This window comes from Sarcophilus harrisii, chromosome 1 (assembly GCF_902635505.1).
Source record: "Sarcophilus harrisii chromosome 1, mSarHar1.11, whole genome shotgun sequence".
NCBI classification, from domain to species: domain Eukaryota; kingdom Metazoa; phylum Chordata; class Mammalia; order Dasyuromorphia; family Dasyuridae; genus Sarcophilus; species Sarcophilus harrisii.
This window is the reverse complement of record NC_045426.1, coordinates 58247535-58268038: the sequence shown is the minus strand read 5'-3', so window position 1 is coordinate 58268038 and position 20504 is coordinate 58247535. Positions and strand designations below refer to the sequence as shown.

Below are 20504 nucleotides of genomic sequence, written 5' to 3'. Positions count from 1 at the left end.
CAAATTACAGTGTGTCCGATTGTGGCTGATCAGACTGCTTGAAATACTTTCCCACAATTTGGGCACAAATAGTCCACATGAACATTTAGGCTGGATTTTCTAACTATTCACCTTGATTTCTTTTGAGATTTTTCAATTCTGCCTTGCTCACAAAGCACAGCACCCTCTCTGATGAGGGCCCGCCATGCTGAGAAGTCCAGTGTCTCCCATGTCACACGATCAATTCTAAAGTTCTCAAGAGAGATTGCATTATATAAAGAAGTTCATGGGATGTGTGAAGAGGAGGAGGAAACATATAACCAGTGAAGAATGTCAAAGAAGAAGATAACTAAAGAATGGCAACATCATGATAGAAGATGGAAACAAACGTTAGGGTGGTCTTGTGGACAAGGCAAGAGATGATAAAAGCACAGCTTTTTGTAATCATGGCGCTCTCATACTATCAGAAGAAAGCAAGGAAGGCTCTAACACATTGGGTAGACCCCTGACAAACTTATGGGATGATGTGGCCAAGAGTCACACCCAAAATGGGAAGGTTTGGATAGCATATTATTGGAGGGAACTCTTAAATGAATATGATCAGCAATCCTTTGGAATATTACAATTCACTCTGGGAGCTATGTATCTAGGTAGGTACCTTCAGCATAGCTGTGGCAAATGTAACTGATTTTCTGTAGAAGGTTATTTATCTGAACCTCCAAATTAGAACTATAGGATGTGACAATAGGATCCTATTGCAATCATGAAAGAACAAATGAAAACTCCAAAGGAGATAAGAAGCACAGAGTTGGGGAGGGCAGAGTCAAAAAGCAGACATCAACTTCCACCAGTCACTTTGCAGAAATGGCACAGGTCTTCTTGCCTTTGGGTGTGTCAATGGATTTATGACCTTCTCAGTGTTGATATTCCCTTGAGTGATTTAAATTGCAACACTTGCTTGCTCATGGGCACACTAAGAATTCATGATTGAGACATTTTAGAAGATGTGTTAACACTTTCAAAAGACTAAGTGCACTGGAGTCTCAGGGCCCATGCAGTGAGATCTGACCATACATGAAAGAAGGTTATAACAAGGTCATAAGGCTTGCAATCATCAGCAAGGACCAAATCTGCCTTATATTGAGTTCTGTGCTAAAGTAATTACTGTTAGAATGAGACCCTGACATTTTGGGTATCAATTATATGCTGTAAAATCTTGATTTTCCAGTTCAATTGAAAGGGGCTGGAAGAAAAAAATGGACACGGTCCAGATTATCTGACTTTTTTTTTAAAAGAATAAAAAAAATATGTTATCTGAAAGAATATTTCCTTTTAATTTTGTGCCATTTTAAAAGAAACACTAATAACTTATAACAATGGTATTTTATATAAGTACCAAATTAAAAATGTTAATACATTGAGCATTGATGGGACTTAGGTGACTCAGGGAAGGCCATTTCCCCTCTCAGTTTTATATATATTTAGATCTAGATATATAAATATATACACACACATACATATGTATGTAAAAAATTAGAATGATCCAATGGTCTCTGAAGTCCCTTTCAGCTCAAGTCTATTGTGGCTCCATCAAGTCCTTTCTCCATTTTCTATAGATACTGCTGTCTTTTATAGTTGTAGAGAATCTAATTTGAAGACAGTGTGGTATGGTGGATAAATTGCTTGAAGTACTCTTGAAATCAAGGAGATCTGGATTCAGGTCCTTTTTCAGATGCTACTCAGCTGTATGATCCTTGACAAGGTACTTAAACCTAAGACTTGATTTCTTCCCCTGTAAAATGGAGATAATGATAGCTCCTATCTCACAGATTTTTGTGGAAATCAATTGAAATAATATTTGTAAGTCTCTTCCCTGTATTGGTTAAAGGAATCTATCATTGAGAGTTTCCTATACTGATAAACTAATGTAAATTGCAAAAGTGTTAACAACAATAATAATAAATATTTATAAGTAGTACTTTTGTCAAAATGAAAATTTGTGTATGCCTAAAGAAAATCCCAGAGGTCCAAAAGACATCATTGTTCTCACCCTAAAAATTTAGTGGTTCTTGTAGGTGCTATTCATTTCTTAAATGTCAATGTTTGTCATAATTAACCTCCTACTCAGAGCCTGCAAAAGCACCCCTTGCCTACTGAATAAATCCCAGAATCCTTAGCTAGGAATTCAGGGTTTTTTGTAATCCAGACCCAATCTAGTTTTATTTTCCACAGCTGTATATAGTCAACCCGTTTGTAAGGATAGGATGATTGAAAACCACCTCATCCCATTTTAACCTTAATACCTTAACTAGATAAGAACATATCTGTTAATCAATCAATTAGTCTTTAGCCTAAAGACAAAAATGTCTTTTAAACAAAAAAACATTTTTTGTATAGTCCAAGGAAACTTGACCATCCCTCAGGAGTCATATATAAATTACAAAACTAGCTGGAATTGGATTCATTCAAAGGTTAAAATAAGCATGGTGTTCAGCCAAACCCCATGAGAAAGAACTGCCTTGGAGGTGGGGAAGCAGAGCACTCACGAGAAATCTGGTCAGAGGATTTTGAACTTTCCTTCAGTTTCCTCACCATATCTCACATCAACTAACTACAGTGTCTGCATCAGGATCAGGAAGATGAATGCAGATTTGTCACACTTAACCAAAACTTTTGAGCATCCCACAAATAAAAGGCAGTGGTTCTAACATTCCAGAGCTGTGTTATCCCTTGTCACATCTGCTCACTTTCGTCTGGCCTCAATGTTTTTTGGAAATTATGAATAGACTTTTGACAGATGTTTTATACTCATTGTTCTTATTTACTTCCTTAATAAATACTTCTCCCTAAAACCTACTTAAATCAAACTGACAAAATTGATTTTTAACTGATAATCTTGGGAGGGGGCTCCTTGGTGAGAACTAGAGTCATTGCATTAGAGAATCATCCCCTGATATCTTGGGGGTATCCCCAGAACCCTGAAGGGGAGGTAATAACCAAATTATAAGGACCTAGCTAGTTGGTAGTGAAATACGGATCCTTGAGGCTTCTAACTATAGCCAAATTGGACCAAGGATCTTCTCTTGCTTTTTTGTCTCTGTTCACACAGGACCTTCTACTGTAGATAGAATCCCTTAGTTGCTATCTTAGCCAATTCAAATCCTCCCTATGTTTATGTGAAGCCTTCACATAAGTGATGAAGCCTGATCTCCTCCGATCAAATGTAATTCCTCCCTCCTTACTATTCTCATTGTGCTTTTTTTTTTACCTATTTGGTAAGCTGAAGTTCTTCAATGGTAGGGACTATTTTTTGCCTCTTTTTGTATCCCCAGCAATTAGCATAGTGCCTGGTACATAGTTGGTGCTTAATAAGTGTTTATTGAATTGTCTTGAATTATATTAAAAAATAGATTGTGGATGTCTTGAGGACCAAGGACAATGACCAAATCATTCTTATTTGTATCCAGAGGTACACTGAAGCCAGTTCATATCAATTCAACTTGAGATCCAATTGTTAAATTTCACTTCAGATATCGCCTAACCCTACAAATCAGGGTTTGATTTATTTGTTGATTATCTAGACTAAAGAATTCAATGGAGAAAAAGAATTGATTGTTGAATATTTACCAGTATGCTCTTATTTATGTCCCTTGTAGCTCTATGAACAGGGTCTGGCAAATATAGGCATTTGTTAAGGGTTTACTGATAGAATAAATACATTTCAACACATTAATTGTGATAATATCTATAATGAGGTAGTAAGATCTCTGTGAGATGTAGTCTTAGCTCTGACTCACTTGGAGATTAAACTTGGTGACCTCTGGGATTTTATTATTCATTCATTTGTTTTACTTATAGATTATATGTTATCTTGTAGATATTTGTTAGTATAGTTGCTGAATTCTTCCTTATTAAAATATTTCATCAGATAGAGAATGTTAGAGTTTCCAAAAATCTTAAAGATCTCCCCTAATCCCCCTCCTTTAGCCAAAGCAAAAATAAAAAATGTTGCTTATTGCCATAAGGTTGGTTAATAGAAGAGCTAGAACTCACACCGTTGGGCCACTTAACCTCTACAACATTCCTGAGTGCTGCCCAAACCAGATTAAAATGGAATTGAGAAATATTTAACAAAATAAATAAAAACACAATAAAACACAGACAACATTTATGTGGTTTGTTAAGACAATAGATGATCTGCAGAAATCTGTGTAATGGTCCCTTTTTCTTTATGAGTTTGATAATAATTGCATTAGAGCATTAAGCAAAGTAAAGCAATGGATGGCTCCATAGTGCTTAGAGCACAATCCAGGTAGGTTCTTCTTCCAGAGGTCAAACCCTGCTTCAGACCCTTAGTGGCCATGTGACTCTGGGCAAGTCACTTAACCCTGTTTGCCTCAGTTTCCTCATCTGTAAAATGAGCTGGAGAAGGAAATAACAAACCCCTCCAATATCTTTCCCAAGAAAATCCCAAATAAGACCTCAACAAAAAGCAATTCTTTGCCAATCCACCCTCCAGCTCCACTTATCAAGCAAAGGCTGAATTCAATCCCTTCTGTATACATTCATGTTTAGTCTAGAAGGCCAACATATTTTATGCAACTGTGAGAAAACTTCTAAAGTGTAAAATCATGTTTCATTTATTTTTTGTGGATTGTCATAGATTTTAAAAAGCGATGGAAAAATATTAATAACAGATTACACTTAAAATGTGTCATGTATGCAGTGTTAAACATTTACTAACATACCCCTGGATGCCCTTTTTACTCTTGGAGTCTTTAAGCAGAAGAAAAGTGTGGGATTGAAAGAATTTTCACAGAATCCGATTCCTTGCCTTATTCATGACTCCTGTCTACAAAATCCCCAAGTGTCAGTGATGGAGGAACTAATATTTCCTGAGGAAGCCCATTTCATTTTCAGACAATTCCAATAATTCTTCATCTTGATCTGCCTCACAATGATTTCCACTCATTGTCTCTATCTCTGTTCCTCTGAAATTTTTGGTTTTCTGTTCTCCAGTCTAAACATCTGAAGTTCCTTCAACTGATTGTCATATAATATGGCTTTTAGTCTTCTTATCATTTATATGAAAAGTCTCTCCCTTATCTCTGTGTCATCTTTCCCATTGGATCAGAGCAGCCTAGGTGTTCACCATGAAAGCTGGAAAATAGACTTCCAAAAGTTGTTCCTTCATACCTTGCTTTTAAACATGGCCTCTGCTAACATTCTACTGATAGATTGAACCAAAGAACTTTTTTGATAAAGCAGGTTCCCTTGAAGGTCCCCATAAAAAATGAATCATCCATGTGGCAGGTACCACACATCTCATTTTACCCTCATGTTTATCCCAACCATTTTCTTTCATCCCTAGTTAGCCTCTCTTTCACTCCATCTAGAACAGTTAGTTACTTTCTCTACTGAGATCTGTGCCTCTGAATGGCCTTCACCCAAGAGCCTTGCCAATCTCTTCCAGTGAATTTGGACATAGTTATTTCAGTAGGCCAGCTGTGACCATGACCTTTCATCTCTGGCAGCCTCTTTGTGCAACTGATTGGGACATATGAAATGTATTTTTACCTTTAACCTTCATGAGTCTTTTTATAACTTAGAATTCAGTTTTCCAGACTTTGAGGGCCATTTGAATATGATTTTGCTAAGAATATATCCTTCTCAGTCAAGATTTGGATATAGTTTTCACAGTTCTTCTCTATTGTTCTTTTCTTCAACTTGGTTCTCCAGGAAATTTAGCTGGATCCTTTTTCTAGCATAAGCCTGTCCTGAGGCCTTACATACTTGATAGATAAATGTTATTTTTGCATACAGGGTATACTTTTACTTCTCATGTAACTTGACTATCTGGCGACTCATTCCATTCAAGAAGAATATCGATGGAAAGATCACTGGACTCAGTCAGTAGATGTGTGTTCTAATAATGACCCTGCCATTGATTTGTTATATGATCTTAAGAAAATCTCTGAGCTTCAATTTCCTCATCTATCAAATGAGGGGGTATGACCAGATGATTCTGAAGGAGTTCTGACATTCTCCATTCAAAGGGTTCCTTCTACCACTAACTCTTTACATATTCTGAAATCCTTCCCACTCAGGTACTCTGTTTTGTGATCTCATTCAATCTCTAGGATCTAAAATGTATGATCTTCCACCTCTCTTGTATTCTAAAATTCTATGTTTTAATATTCCTTTCTATTCTGACATTCTATCATAGAATCACAAAGTTGGAAGAAATCCCCTAGGTGATTTCACCCAATCTACGCCTCAGTAAGAACTCTATTCTGTCCTGTATGAAGACCTCTAATTAGGGAGAACCCTCTACTTCCCTCTTCCCCAAGGTAGTCTGGTCTACTTTGGAATGCTTCTAATTGTTAGGAGATTTTTTGCTTTTCCTTTCATCTAGACTAAATTTACCTCTTTACAACTTTCACCCACCACTTCTAGTTCTATCCTCTGGGCCCAAGTAGAGAACAGATTTAATTTCTTATTTATAGGACAGCTCTTCAAATATTTGAAAAGCATCTACCATGTCCTATGTCTTTCCCATATCTTCTCAAGACTTTCTGTGTCTGGAAGGTCAATTCTTTGAACATCTAGAATTCAATCCCTGACCATCTCTCTCGCTGGGATTATTTCTTTGATGGAATAAAATAATCTGTAAGGCCCCTTACAATTCTGAAATATGGTGACTGTTATCTAATAAATCAGGTTACATGATACTATGACTGTTGAAGACTCCCAGATCCTCTGAGATTTCTAAATTCTGAAATTCCTATAATCACTTTTGTAGCTTGTCCATTTATTCCTATCCAATCCACTTAGAATTATTGTTATTGTAATTACCTTTCCTCGTGTCAAGCCTTCTGCCATCAGAGATTTTAAAATGATCTTAGGGAGCTATTAAAATTTTGGATCAATAGGCTTTTTGAATGGCTACAGTATCTGGAGTGGCAGGAACTTCACTGATATCAGGAACAAGTTAGAATGCCACTGAATCATTATTCCAGTACTCATTTTCTAAAACATGTATAAGGGCTCCCCACAATGCTGGAGTTTTTCACTAATCAGAAGGCTAAATTAGTTTATTCGGTCCCAAGTTGTCTGGTTTGTGGAAATTTCTTTCTTCTTTCATGGATGACAGTCCTTTTATGCACAAATTAGAAGGAAAAAACATTTATATTTTTCTGGATATGACCTCATTGGACATAATGATATAAGTCCAGCTTTTCCCCATGAAGCTGCTGCTTTAAATGATCTCAACATTTTCATTATCATTTCTGATATCATCTACATTATTAATAGGCAGAGAAAATCAATGCTAGAAATGAACAGATATAATCAAGAAGATTTGTAGCCTGCCTTGTTATTTCTCTGTATTAGACACTCGCTGGCTTTATGGGTAGAGTCTCTTCTCATGGAGATAGTTACCTATCCATGGTGCTGGCCACTTGCTGAACTTAGCTTTTTGGGATTTTTCCACTACTATTCCAGGAATTATTGTACAACTTGAAAGGAATATTGCACTCAGCCACAGCCAAAGCAGCTCATTGGAGTCCATTCATCATTTGGGTGAGCTTCACCACCACCACCACCAACGTTCTACCATTCTCTGTCTCTCTTCCTTCTTTAAATCTGCAGCTGAGACTCTGGGGAACAGCTGTTGAATTGGGAACTAATGATTTGAGAGGAGCAGCAGCAAAGGCCACTGAGTTCACTGCAGCTGCTTCTGATTACAATTCACTTCATTGTTGAAGGTGTCCATTTCTTCTCCTACCTCTTGGTATCCTGCCTTACTGCTCTCCTCAGCTCTCGGGACCTTTAGCCCACTCATTGGTGTCATTCTTCATTTTGTAGCTCCTAGCATCTTCTACTCTTTCTGCTTAATGTCCCTTCCCTTTACTTGCAGCTATTTTCTTTCAATCCAAAGTGTGATGATGAAACAGATAAAACATTTTTGAGAATAAAAATCTTAAATAGTGAGAGAAAGTAGATAAGGGGGATGCTGTTTGCATTTGACAAAAAACATTCCTGCTCTAAGGTTAAGTTCTCCCTCTGAAAACTTGAGTTCTTTTGAGAGTAAGTACTTATCTCTCATTATCGTGCAGGAGCAGGACACAGTTGATAGATTTGGAGTTAGGAAGATCTGAGTTCAAATCCAGCCTGAGAGACTTAATAGCTATGTGACATTGACCAAGTCTCTGTCTACCTCAGTTTCTTCACTTGTAAAATGGGGGTCATAATAGCTTATCTCCCAAGACTGTTATAGGATCAGTTGAGAAAATATTTGTATAGCATGATTCCTGACACAGACTAGGAACTTAATAAATGCTTTTCTCCTTCCTTCCCCCTATTTCTTGTGCAGTCCAGTGCCCTTCCTGGAAAGACCCCTAACAAATACTGTAACTTCTTCATTCACATTGCAGTCATGGAGGGATGCTAGCTCTCATATACATATATAATTGTGTGTGCAGTTCTTGTTGCTATGACACCAGCATTTCCACCAGCCTTCACCTCTAAGAGCTGTGGTTGTAAGTTCCACTGCTATGACCTCATTCTTGAGGAAGCAGCCCCGAATCCTTTCAGCAGCTCCCTCACCCCCAGGAATTAGCTCACACCAACCACTTTAGAGAGAAAATGACTTACCTTATGTGTCTTTTTCAAAAGATATAGTACTTAAATGGATTCAGTGACCCATCCACCCTCTTCCTGCAGTACTACGAGTGATGCATTATCATAATTATCCCTTCTGTTTGTGCTCAAGAAAGTAATGGACCATTGAAAGCAGATCTAGTCAGAGCATTCACAAGGAGCTTGAAATGTCCCGCCTAGCAGTGGGGTTGTTCAGTGCCTAATAAATCTTGTGTTGATGAGGATTCATACATCCTTATCATAAGAGATGGATTATTAAATTTGCTATAATAAAGAATTAGAAGATAGTAGTTTTCTTAAAGAAATTAGCTTTTTTCCTATTCTATAAAGATCTCTTCTTTTTTTAAAAAAAATCCTGTGGTTAAGAGATTTTGCTGTTTTCAATTTTCCCAATGCATAAAATAAGAGAAAGACAAAGGAGTAAGTCAATTTCATGAGAATGGAAATGTTTCTCTAGCCATCATTCACATATCCCTACTCTTTTTCTCCATTTACTCTCACAAACTCCAGCTGGAGTTTGGTTTGGGCAGTTTTGCTTCTGAACCTTAGCAGAAACTAATCATCACTTTAAGATTTGTTTTCATTATCATCTTTGTGCTCTCATGTATATTTACTATCCTTTGGGAAGATGACATTGTTCTTTGGCACTTTGCTTCACTAAATATTTTGGTTTTAAAAAAGGAACAGTTGAGAATCTTTCATGTTTAGGAACAAGGATATAGGTAAGTATATATTTCCATGTACATATTACCCAGTGTCTGTGTGCTCAGGATCCAAAGAAAATCAGGTGGTGGTAAGAAAAAAAAAAGTCACATCATAAACTCTTAAATCTACTTTCTTTTGTTGGTTGATGGGGACTGATGGCTTGAGGCACAAGTGGGGTGTGAGATGCAGGGGTAAGGATGAGGGAGATCTCCCTCCCTCCCAACAAGAAACAGAGCTGGGCAGAGGCCCATGTGTCCTGCTTCCAAGGCCAGTGTGTTGTCCCCTATACCACAATGTCTTTCATGAATAAATATACAGGCTCATTTCAAGCAGAAAATGCTGGAAATAGATTCAAATTCCAGCCATGAATAATTTTTTGATTTCTCCCTAGGTGCCCCCAGGGATTCCTGATTGGGGAAAGGTTCCCTTGCTCAGTAAGGACAGCGGGTTGCCTCCAGGAAGGGGTGGGGGTGCAATGACATTTGCAAAGGATTTCATTGCTCACCCTTCATTCCCCTCCTTTAGAGCTGTTCTAATTTCAGCAAAGCAGCTTCCTTTTCTCACAGCTCACTTTTGAAATAGCACCTTTTATACCCAAGAGACTAGAAACTCTCCAGAGCTAAACACAATCTCTGTCAGAAAATTTGAACAGAATTATCTAGAGATAGGGTGCTTTTTCACCCTCCTAAAATAAGAGGTAATGAAAAAGGAGAGTAAAAACAAGAGCCAACAGTGAGATGTTTGTCTTGTCTAAGTGGGATCATAGTGCATAGAGACTCCTCATTCTGAGTTCAAATCTGAACTCAGACATTTACTAGCCATGTGACCCTGAGCAATTCACTTAACCTTGTTTGCCTCAGTTTCCTCATCTGTAAATAAGTTGGAGAAGGGAACTGCAAACTAATGTCTTTACTGAGAAAACCTCAAATGGGGTCACAAAGAGTCAGAAATGACTGAAGAATAATATCATTACTATCTGATTAATAGAACACTGTCCTAAGATCAGAGATGCTCAGACCAGATGTAATTTAGATGAAGGACTTGGTAGAAAGAGCATAGGACTGAATGGAAATGTGTTCTAGGGCTTCTTTATTGTGAGTCTCAGTTTCTCATGAGTAAAATGAGTATAATTATTGGAGGCATCCGGGGAGTGATGGGAAAAGTATAGGATTTGGATAAGTCACTTCCTCTCTCTCTTTCTCTTTCTCTAAATCTTGGTTTCTTCATTTATAAAATGAGGTGGTGATTTGACTAGGTGATTTTTGCAGTCCTTTTCGAAAGGTTCTATGGGGTATCTGATTCTGAGTGGTCTTGGATGACTGATAGCCAATCACTTCTTCAAATCAAGGTCAAACACTTTCTGCTATTTGTGGCCAGGCCCCCAAGGGGAAATGATTCTCATAAAGAATACAGTCAAAGTCAAAGGAATTAGGCCTGGTTGTAGAATCATTGAATGACTGTGGGAAGGGCAACCACGGAAAATAAATTTAGCAAGGAGCTGATGTTTGTGTGTGTGTGTGTGTGTGTGTGTGTGTGTGTGTGTGTGTGACTGCAGCAAGTCAGGCAAAAAACTTCTCCTCAGCTCACCCACAATGGCCAAGAGCCAAAGCTGGTTCGCAGCTGTGTGAATTAGAACGCGCCAAGCCCTCGAGAACATTGCTTGCAGAGTGTTCAATCTCAGGACATGAACCTGGCAGATGTTCAGCTTTGGTAGCATTTTCCACAATTTACTGTAAACTGTCATTCTGGAGATGTTTGTTCCTGCCACAATCCCACCATTTCCTCACCCCGATTTATTTCTTCCTGCCTAGGTCCTCGCTGCGAAAGTTCTCAACCTTGTTCTCCCCAACCTGTCCCTGGGGTCCATCGACTCCAATGTGATTTCCCGAAATAAGACCGAGGTGAGTTTCTTTGGGAATTTTTAATGAGGATGTCTTGTTGGTTATTAATAGCGATAATAGATTAGGGTGAACAATCACTCATCTACCCCTGACTTTTTAATTGACTCTATGAATCAATCTTTATTTGTTTATTGCTTGCCATGTGCTAGGAACGTTGCAAAATGCTGAGTACAAAGAAAAAGGAAAAACGGTCCCTGTTCTCAAAGAGCTTATCTAGGTAGCTATGAGATGCCTAATGTCAGAAACTTGAGTTCAAATTCAGCCTCCAGCACATTCTAGTTTTATGGCCCTGACTTCTCTCAGTTTCCTCATCTATAGTATAGTAATACTACCTCCCAGGGTTATTGTGAGTTTCAAATGACATAATAATTGTAAGTCCCTGACAAATAATAGGTGCCATATAAATATTAGCTATTTTTTATTACTATCATTAGCTATTATTGGGGGAAATGTCATGTGTACAGGATAAAGAGCACTGATTTCAAGTCAGAGGACCTAGGTTCAGCTCATTTAACCTGCTAGGGCCTCAGTTTCCTCATGTGTAAATTTTGAATTAAATGGCCTTTCCTTCTATAATCTATAATCCTGTGTATCTAAATAGAGATATGTACAGACAGAACAGATGGAAAGTAACAGAAAGAAAGGCATAGAATGAGAGACCCCAAGTTTCCAGGTGGTTCAGCCGTGTTGAGCCTCAACTTTGCTCTGAAACGCCATTGAAGCAATCTGCCCAGTTCTCTAGAGAGCATTCAATTTAAAGAATGTTAGTCTTGGAATCTAGTTGCTTAGGCTCAAATCATGACTCTTATGTGGAAGAATGGGTAAATCAAGTCATTCCACCTATCTTAAATTCAATCTCTTCAGATGTAAAAATACAGGTAAAAGTATTCATAATGTCCACCTTACCTGACCACTGTTTAGAAATCACCTTTTATAAATTTTGAAGGGCTATAGAACTATGAGCTTGAAATATGAGACAATATAGACCTATTGGCAATATAGACCTAGAGGACCAAAAAGACATCACTATGTTAACAGTCAAGTCACAGTGTGTCTGACTGTGGCTGATCAGTCCAGTGTGAGCTTGTAATGCTCTACTACGGGCCAGACACAAATAGTCCATGTAAACATTTGGGGTGGATTCTCTAAATCTGCACATTTCACATTTCTTTTGAGCTACTTCAATTCTGCTTTGCTTGTAAAAGACAACCTGTAGATATTTCTCAGTCTAAGCATAATCCTATCCAATCCACTTTGGAGTTACTTAATCTCCTTGAATGTCTTTATGGGAAGAGATGTTGTCCCATCTGCGTGACTTGACTACGTCTATAGCCTGAAAGAAAGGAGCTGCCTGGGGCTGTTCATAATAATATCCCTTTCTTGGATGAAAAAATCTCTATTAAAATCAATTATCTTAGGAGAAGCACTGATAATGCCACAAAGACAAAAGCTCTTACCTTTGGGGAGGAAGCATCCAGGTGTAGACTAAAGGTTGCTTATTTTTGTACCTTAAAAAAATTGGCTGATAGAAAGAAGAAAATGAAAGAGCTGTAGTAGTTTTGCATTAAGAGGCTTGATATCTGAATTTTACCTCCCTGTAATAATCAAGTAATGTTAAATGACACTAGATGGCACCATACTGCACAGATTGCTGGGCCTGAATTCAGGAAGACTCATCTTCCTGAGTTCAAATCTAACCTCAGACACTTACTAGCTGTGTGACTCTGGGCAAGTCCCTTAATCTTGTTTATTCAGTTTCCCCATCTGTAAGATGAGCTGGAAAAGGAAATAAATGATGGGCCACTCCAGGATTATTGCCAAAAAATCCCCAAATGGGATCATGAAGAAAAGGGACACAACTGAAAAATGACTGATCGGCAACAACAATATCAAGTGAAATGAAATCCAGGGCTTCATGAGGCAAGCTAGAGTGGCAGTATGGTGTAGTGGGAAGACCATCATCATATACAGAAGATTAGTCACCTAATAATCTCTTCATTTGAAAGATGAGGAAACTGAGACCCAGAGAGAGGGAATTTCATGAGGATTCAAGTCTAAGTGCATGAATTCTTAGCTCCTTGGGATTTTAAAATGAAGGGGCTTTCAGTTACTAGAAGATTATTCCTTTACCAATTCTAACTCACAAGATTGCTTCAGGGAAAGAACTTTATAAACCTTCAAAAAGCACTTTCAAAATCTGGATGATGATGAGGAGGAGGAGGATGATGGTGATGATGAGGAGGAGCAGGAGGAGAAGGAAGAGGAGGAGGATAAAAGTAAAATTACAATATTAGCATGATAGGCAAGTCCTGCCATTCCTCCATCCATCCCTCCATCCCTCCATCCATCCCTCTTTTTCTCCTTGCTACTGCTTCATACTCCACTGGCCAGTTAAATGATATCATTAGTTCAGAGGATCTGATGAATCCCCCAGTTGTGAATATACATGAAAGCCATGCCCGAGTAAGATTAGAAACAAGCCTGAGCTAGAGCTCTCTTTGTTTAGTATATTCCTCCACATGAATCTGTTCATTGCCTTAGATGTGAACCAGCAGGCTGTAAAGTTTGTGTCTCCCTTGAACACTCTCCCATTAACCTTGAAGTAAACAAAGCCAGAAAAACGGAATATATTCCAGGAAAAGCCTTACTGTCAGGATTTTCAGTCTAAATACCAGGTCATGATATGGCTCATTCAAGTAAGATCCCTAAGATCTCATTATTATTTCCATAAACAAACTTCTCAACTATAGACAGACATTTCACAGACCGTAGAAATAACAGGTGGAAGGCATGTTTCTCCAACTCACCTGCTACAGCAAAGCAAGAGTCTCAAGCAGGATATGAGGACATTTCAAATAGGAGAGGGATGTTTAGAAATCTGTTTGTAACCAGATTTTGATTTGTCATTTGCATGTCAGAAGGGGGATCTTTTGGGAAGTCTGTGGCAAACTACCTTGCAACAGACCCAAGGAGTCCAGCCAAGTGGGGTGATCTTTCCTGCTCTCGCAGTTGCCAACCCACAAAGAGGTTGCCTTGCATGGGGCTCAGTGAAAACCTTGACAGGGGTATTTGTGTGTCTCCAGAGCTGCTGAAGGGGCAGTTTGGAGATGCAGTGAATAGATTGTATAGCCGGAGTCAGTAAGAGTTCTCTTCTGGAGTTCAAATCTGGCTTCAGATACTTACTAGCTGTGTGACCCTGCACAAATCACTTTAACCTCTTTGTCTCAGTTTCTCATCTGTAAAATGAGCTGGAGAAGGAAATGATAAAACATTCAAGTATCTTTTCCAAGAAAGCCCCAAATGGGGTCACAAAGAATTAGATGTGATTCAACAACAATAATAAGCATTAAAAATGGGTGAGAATCAAAACAGTGGTCCCAGGGAATAGCCTAGTCTCTGTTTATACCATGGTCTACATGGTCATTTTAAAATCAGCTTTATAATTAAGGTGCAAGATATGACTCTAAGTAATTATTCACCTCCATGGGCTTCAGTTTCCTGATCTATAAAATGTGAAGTTTGGATCAGATGAACGCTAAAGTCCCTTCTAACATTTTGTGTTCTGAGGTCCCTCCCACCTCCAACAACTCTTTATTCTGAGGTTCTTTAGAGTTCTAATGTTTTGTGTTCCAAGGTTCCTTCAAGCCTGATAACATTTTATGTTCTAAAGTCCCCTTTGGTGCAGGTATTTGTACTCCCGGCTTTGACATTTCATAAAATGTAGGAAAGGTGGATTACCAAGGTGGAAACCTTGGATTGAACATTCTGTTTGCAGAGATACTCTTCAGAATTCACCTTACTTCTCATCATAAACCTCATAAACATCTATCATGTACAAGGTTATTGAGCTGGGCACAGGACCTATACAAATACCCATCAGTTCCTGCTCTCAGGAAGCTTACAAACTACTGAATGGAATGAATGGAATAACCCAATGGATGACCCAATTCTCCCCTCTGGGAATTCATGAGATTGTTATGGGTGCCCCAGTCAATTTTATTGGAGGAAGAATGCTTTTGAAGGAGACTGCCTCTTCCCTCTACTCCCCCCAAGCAATTAATATATATCCAAGTGCTATAAGTCGGATCCACTGATTTTTTTTGTTGTTTGTTTCAATGCTGAAATATTTTTAGCTGAGACTTTCAGCTCTCTGGTAGTAGCTACGAGAAGACAGTTTCTGAGTGCATAGTGTCCTAGGGACATCCATTATTTACATGTCAAATATATTCCTTTTCCAGAACCAACTTTCTGCCCTCTATAAATATCTTTGGGATGCCCTCCAAGAGCATTCTTGCTAGTTTATAATCATGACAGGCAGGCCATATGGTGAGTTATATGCACCAAGTCACAGTTATAAGTTAATAACTTTTGCTTACTTTGTTTTCCATCTAGAATTTCCCCCTCCCTCCTTCTGGTCCCAGTGAAAGGGAACAAGTATCCATCCCCATCATTTTAACATGATTTGGGACCAGTTTCCAACCACAAAACAGATCTTTCTCCCTCATTCCCCAAAGACCAATCCACAAGGTGCTTTCCAAAGACCCAGGTTCAGGCCCTCATGGTCACTGGCCGGTGTCTTCAGAAAGACTTTGGCTGTGGATACGAAAGATGGGAAATACTGAAAACCTCTAACTAAGTCATCCAGCAGCTAATGCTAACCCCTTCCCTCCCACACAGCCTTCTGCAGAGACTCCCTCCTTGCAAGGATCATTACTTTTCTAATAAAAACTGTTTTTCTTAGCCGTTTTGAGCTTATGAACATCCATCATTCATATTTTATAATCCACACAAAAGACTTTTCTGTTTGCTGCAGCTAAAAATTCCTTGTTGCTTAAAAAAAAAATAAAAACCACAACCCGAAGCCTATTAGAACATCTCTCCGAGTGTGCTGCATTGTATGGAGGTGGCTGAATGGGGGCTGGGGGGAGAGGAAGGTAGTTCATGTGAAGTGAGTTCCTTTATATTACTCTATGGGAATAGAGTGTCTCCCTGTGGAATCGCCTGCCCCCTTTTGATGTTTTCCCCCGACAGCTCTTCCCTTATTGACTTTAATAAAAATTGATAGAAACCAGCTTTGAGTTCAGCTGCTCCCTGAACCCAACAAAGTGATGTGCTCCTAAGCAAGGGATAGATCAGGCTGGATAATAGTGATAGCTTCCATTTATTCAGTGCCGTATGGTTTGGAAAGCTCTTTGCATACATAACCTAATAATAACAGCTAGCATTTACATAGCTCTTTACAAAGCATTTTTACAAATAGTATCTCATTTGATCCTCACAATAACCCGGGGAGGTAGGTGCTATTATTATCATCAGCCCCATTTCACAGATGAGGAAATAAAAGTCAGGCAAAGCTTAAGTGACTTGCCCAGGATCACATAGGTACTGTCTCAGGCTGTATTTGAGCTTAGGACTTCCTAACTCTGCATCTAGCACTCTATTCACTTTGCTACTTAGCAGCCTTATTTGAGAAGCTCAGAGAGCATGAGTGAATTACTCACTGTCACAGGGTAAGTCCAATGCTCCATCCATAATACCATGCTCCAGTCATGTGCTGGGGCATCGGGCACTGGGGCAAACTTGCAAGTGAAAAATGCAGCAACCTGGAGAAGGTACAGAGTCAGGGGACCCTTGGGTCATCCAAGTGAGATGCTTTTGTGGGGGGGGGGGGGTTCAGAAGGGAGAACTAAACTTTCTTCCCAGATGTCAGCAGATATGTAGTTTCTTAAAAGGAGAGGCCACCTTCCATCCTTGGAAGACCTTAGCCCCAAAGGAAATACATTGAAAATAAAGAATGGCATCCTGGGGGCAGCTTGGTGGTGCAGTGGATAGAGCACCAGCCCTGAAGTCAGGAAGACCTGAGTTCAAATCTAGCCTCAGACACTTAACACTTCTTAGCTATGTGACCTTGGACAAGTCACTTAACCCAATTGCCTCGGGGGAAAAAATTTATCCTGGTGACCATAAAGCAATGGCTCTGGCATCCTGGGATTTAGAAATGATCAGTTGAGTATCTGACATAGTTTTAAATGTGTTTGACTCTAGAAGAATGGATTGGTTTAGAATGTTAAAGCTGGAAGGAACCTGTGCCCCGAGATTGTCACATTTGGAACATGGAATACCCATCTCCAATACCTGGATTGCATTCTTTCCTAACTTATGCTTCATAGAATCCCTGGCTTCCATCAAAATTCAGTTCAGTTCGAACATCAACCATTAAAAAAAGCCCATCCTGATGTGTTCCTAATACTCTTCCCCTCAAAATTAATTTGTATTTTATATTTAATTTTTTAAATTACGTGATGTTCCCCAGCATCATGGGATGAAAACTCTCTAAAGGGATTGAGTATTTATTTAATTTTTGCTTTTATAGCTACAGTATGTGCTTAATAAATGCTTATTGGATGGAATGGAATAACTTTGGAAGAGACCTTAGAACACAAAATGCAAGAACTGGAAAGAACTCTAGAACACAGAATTTGGGGGCTAGAAAAGACTACAGAGGTCATTTAGATTAACCTTCTCATTTTAGAGATAAGGAAACTGAATTCTAAAAAGGGGAAATGGTTTATGGTGTTTGGCCAGGAACAAAGACTTAGGGAACTGCATGATAGCTATCTTAAAAGAATTAAAGGGAACAGTGTAAAAGGTCAGAACTAGAATTAATCAGTAGCTCTTACAGATCAGATTTTGGCTCAGAATAATACAGTTCTCTTTAATGATTTTTGTTGTTTAATTGCTTCAGTCATGTCTCTCTATGACCCTATTTGGAGTTTTCTTGGCAAAGATATTGGAATGGTTTGCCATTTCCTTCTCATTTTACAGATGAGGAAACTAAGTCAAACAGGGTTAAATGATTTGCCCAGGGTCACACAGCTGGTTAATGTTTGAAACCAGCTTTGGACTTAGCTTCCTTACTCCAGGCCCGGAACTCTATCCACTGAACCACCTAGCTATCCATAATGATTACAGTGGCCCAGTGATGAAAAAGGCTACCATATGAGTAATGACCTCCCCATCACTAGAAATATTCAAGCCGAGACCAGATGCTGTCAGGAATGTTGCAGAGTGAAATTGCTGTGTGGAAAGGGAGTTGGGTTTGATAATCTTTAGGATTCTTCTGAGAAAAAGTGAGAAGACACAATGATGTCATAGAGGGCTGATGTCTAAATCAGAATGACACGAGTTCAAGATCTGTCTCCAAAACATGTTGTCTGTGTGACCCTGGGCAAGCCATTTAATTTGTCCGTTTCCCAGATATCTCTTTAAGATGATAAATTGCACAATGGTTGTTCTGCATTAGTAAAGGAAGTTTCCTCACTGAGAGCTCTGTATGAAAGCATAGATTGGAGGGGGGGCAGGGATGACAGTGTGAGAAAAACATTGGCTTTTCAGTAAGAGAACCTGGGTTCAAATGCTAAATCTTGGGGGAAATCCCTTAACCCCTCTGAGGATCCTCTTTAAAATGATAGGGGAATAAACTAAATGATTATTCCAAATGTCTCTTCCAAATCCAAATCTACATCCTTTCAACTATAGGATCTGTGTTTCTATGGGTCAGACAAGTCTCAACAGTTCCATTCTAGCAGAATATTTTGAGAATATTTTGCTAAATCTTGATGTCTTCTAGTAAACATAAGATTATCTAGTAGCTTTAACCTTGATCTTCAAAAAGTGATGTTTTGCAATAATAAATGGTTATTTTTATTATATTATAAATGATATAATATATATTGATATGATAAATTGTATATCATATGATGTGTATTATGATATATATTATGTCATATTATAAATGATATATATTAAATATATATAGAAATAAAATAAATGATTTCTAAGTGTTTGATTAGTTTTTCTTTAAGATCAAGCCCTCAGTTTAGCTTAGTCCTGTCTAATTTTCTAACCAACAATTAAAATATTTCAGCAACAGATATCCCTCCCTCGAATTGTAGCATTCTTTAGGACAGAATCCCTTGTTCATAATGGATGTTTCTGTCACAAAGACCATGAAAAGTGGTAAAAAACATTGTTTGGGATCCCAAATCTGCTGCTTTCTGCCTATGTGACCCTGAGCCATTCACTTAACCCTGCCAGGTCTCAGTTTCCTTTCCTATAAAAACAGAAGATGGGACTAGGTGGCTCTGGCTCTAAATTCTATGATCCAGTATTCAGACATTATGGTTACTAGCTGCCATTGGTGTTGGGATATTCTGGTTTGACTAAGAGAGTGAAGTATGAAGTTACCTTATTCCATATCTGGCTGGGGATTGGGCTCTGTCTGGAAGCCAGTTCCTTATGCAGAGATCTTTCTTCGCTATAGTGTTTTGTTTTTTTTTTTTTTTTGCAGACAAAGTAGAGGGGGCTTTCTTAAGTATTAAGACAGTTCCTCAGGCTATAAGCAAGCTCAGCCCCCAAGAATACTCTCATCCAGCACTCCCAGAAACAACCAAGACTCTTTTGACATGAATATGGGGAGGTAATTTTCTGCAAAAACCCATGTCATTATTATATTTCACAAAATGTGTCTGGGTACTATTTTAATTTTTTTTTTAGTTCTTGTCTCTTGTACACCAGAGAGGGAAGACAGACTCACCAACATGAAAAATGTAAAGCAACCTTTAATAAGACTGGGCTTTCTGCCAATATACCACCTAGAAGCTGAGTACTCCAGAGAATACAGAATACAGAGAGTACTGCTGATACCCGTGTGGGCTTGTCAAGCCAGCTTCATCAAGTAAAGCTTAGAAAGTTAGAGCTTAGAAGGACTCCAGAACATGGAAAGTTAGAGCTGGGAGAAGACCCTAGAACATTGTGTGTCGGAGTTGGGAGGGGCCTTGAACATGGAATGTCAGAGTAGAGAAGGTCCCTACAACACAGAATGCTAGCTCTGGGAGTGAACCCTAGATTATGGAATTTCAGAGCAGAGAAGGGAATCCCACAACATAGAATGTCAAAGAGCTGAGAGGGATTCTAGAACGTGGAAAGTTAGAATGAGGGAGAACCCTAGAACATGGAATGTCAGAGCTGATGGGGACCTTGGAACAGAGAATATCAGAGTCAGAAGAAATCTTAGAACAGAGATTATAAGTAAAAGAAAACTTTAAAATTAGCAGGTCAGAACTAGAAGAAATGTAAAATCTGGTAGGGGCCTTAAAATATGGAATGTTTCAGATGAAGGAGAATCTTTATTATTATTATTATTATTAAAGCTTTTTATTGACAAAACATATGCATGGGTAATTTTTCAACATTGAC

The 20504-nt window shown here is 38.7% G+C and overlaps 1 protein-coding gene across 7 annotated transcripts in view; it reads left to right on the top strand.

The window, feature by feature from the left end:
* MGLL (monoglyceride lipase) overlaps positions 1-20504 on the top strand; it is a 177255-nt gene that overhangs the window by 143536 nt on the left and 13215 nt on the right. For 5 of the 7 annotated variants that reach the window (XM_031956264.1, XM_031956252.1, XM_031956271.1 and 2 more), the window contains exons 6-7: positions 7483-7560; positions 11157-11246. In XM_031956264.1, the coding sequence (XP_031812124.1) occupies positions 7483-7560; positions 11157-11246 (168 nt within the window). The remainder of the gene's footprint in view (positions 1-7482; positions 7561-11156; positions 11247-20504) is intronic. The other 2 variants (XM_031956279.1, XM_023498235.2) reach the window with 1 other exon arrangement.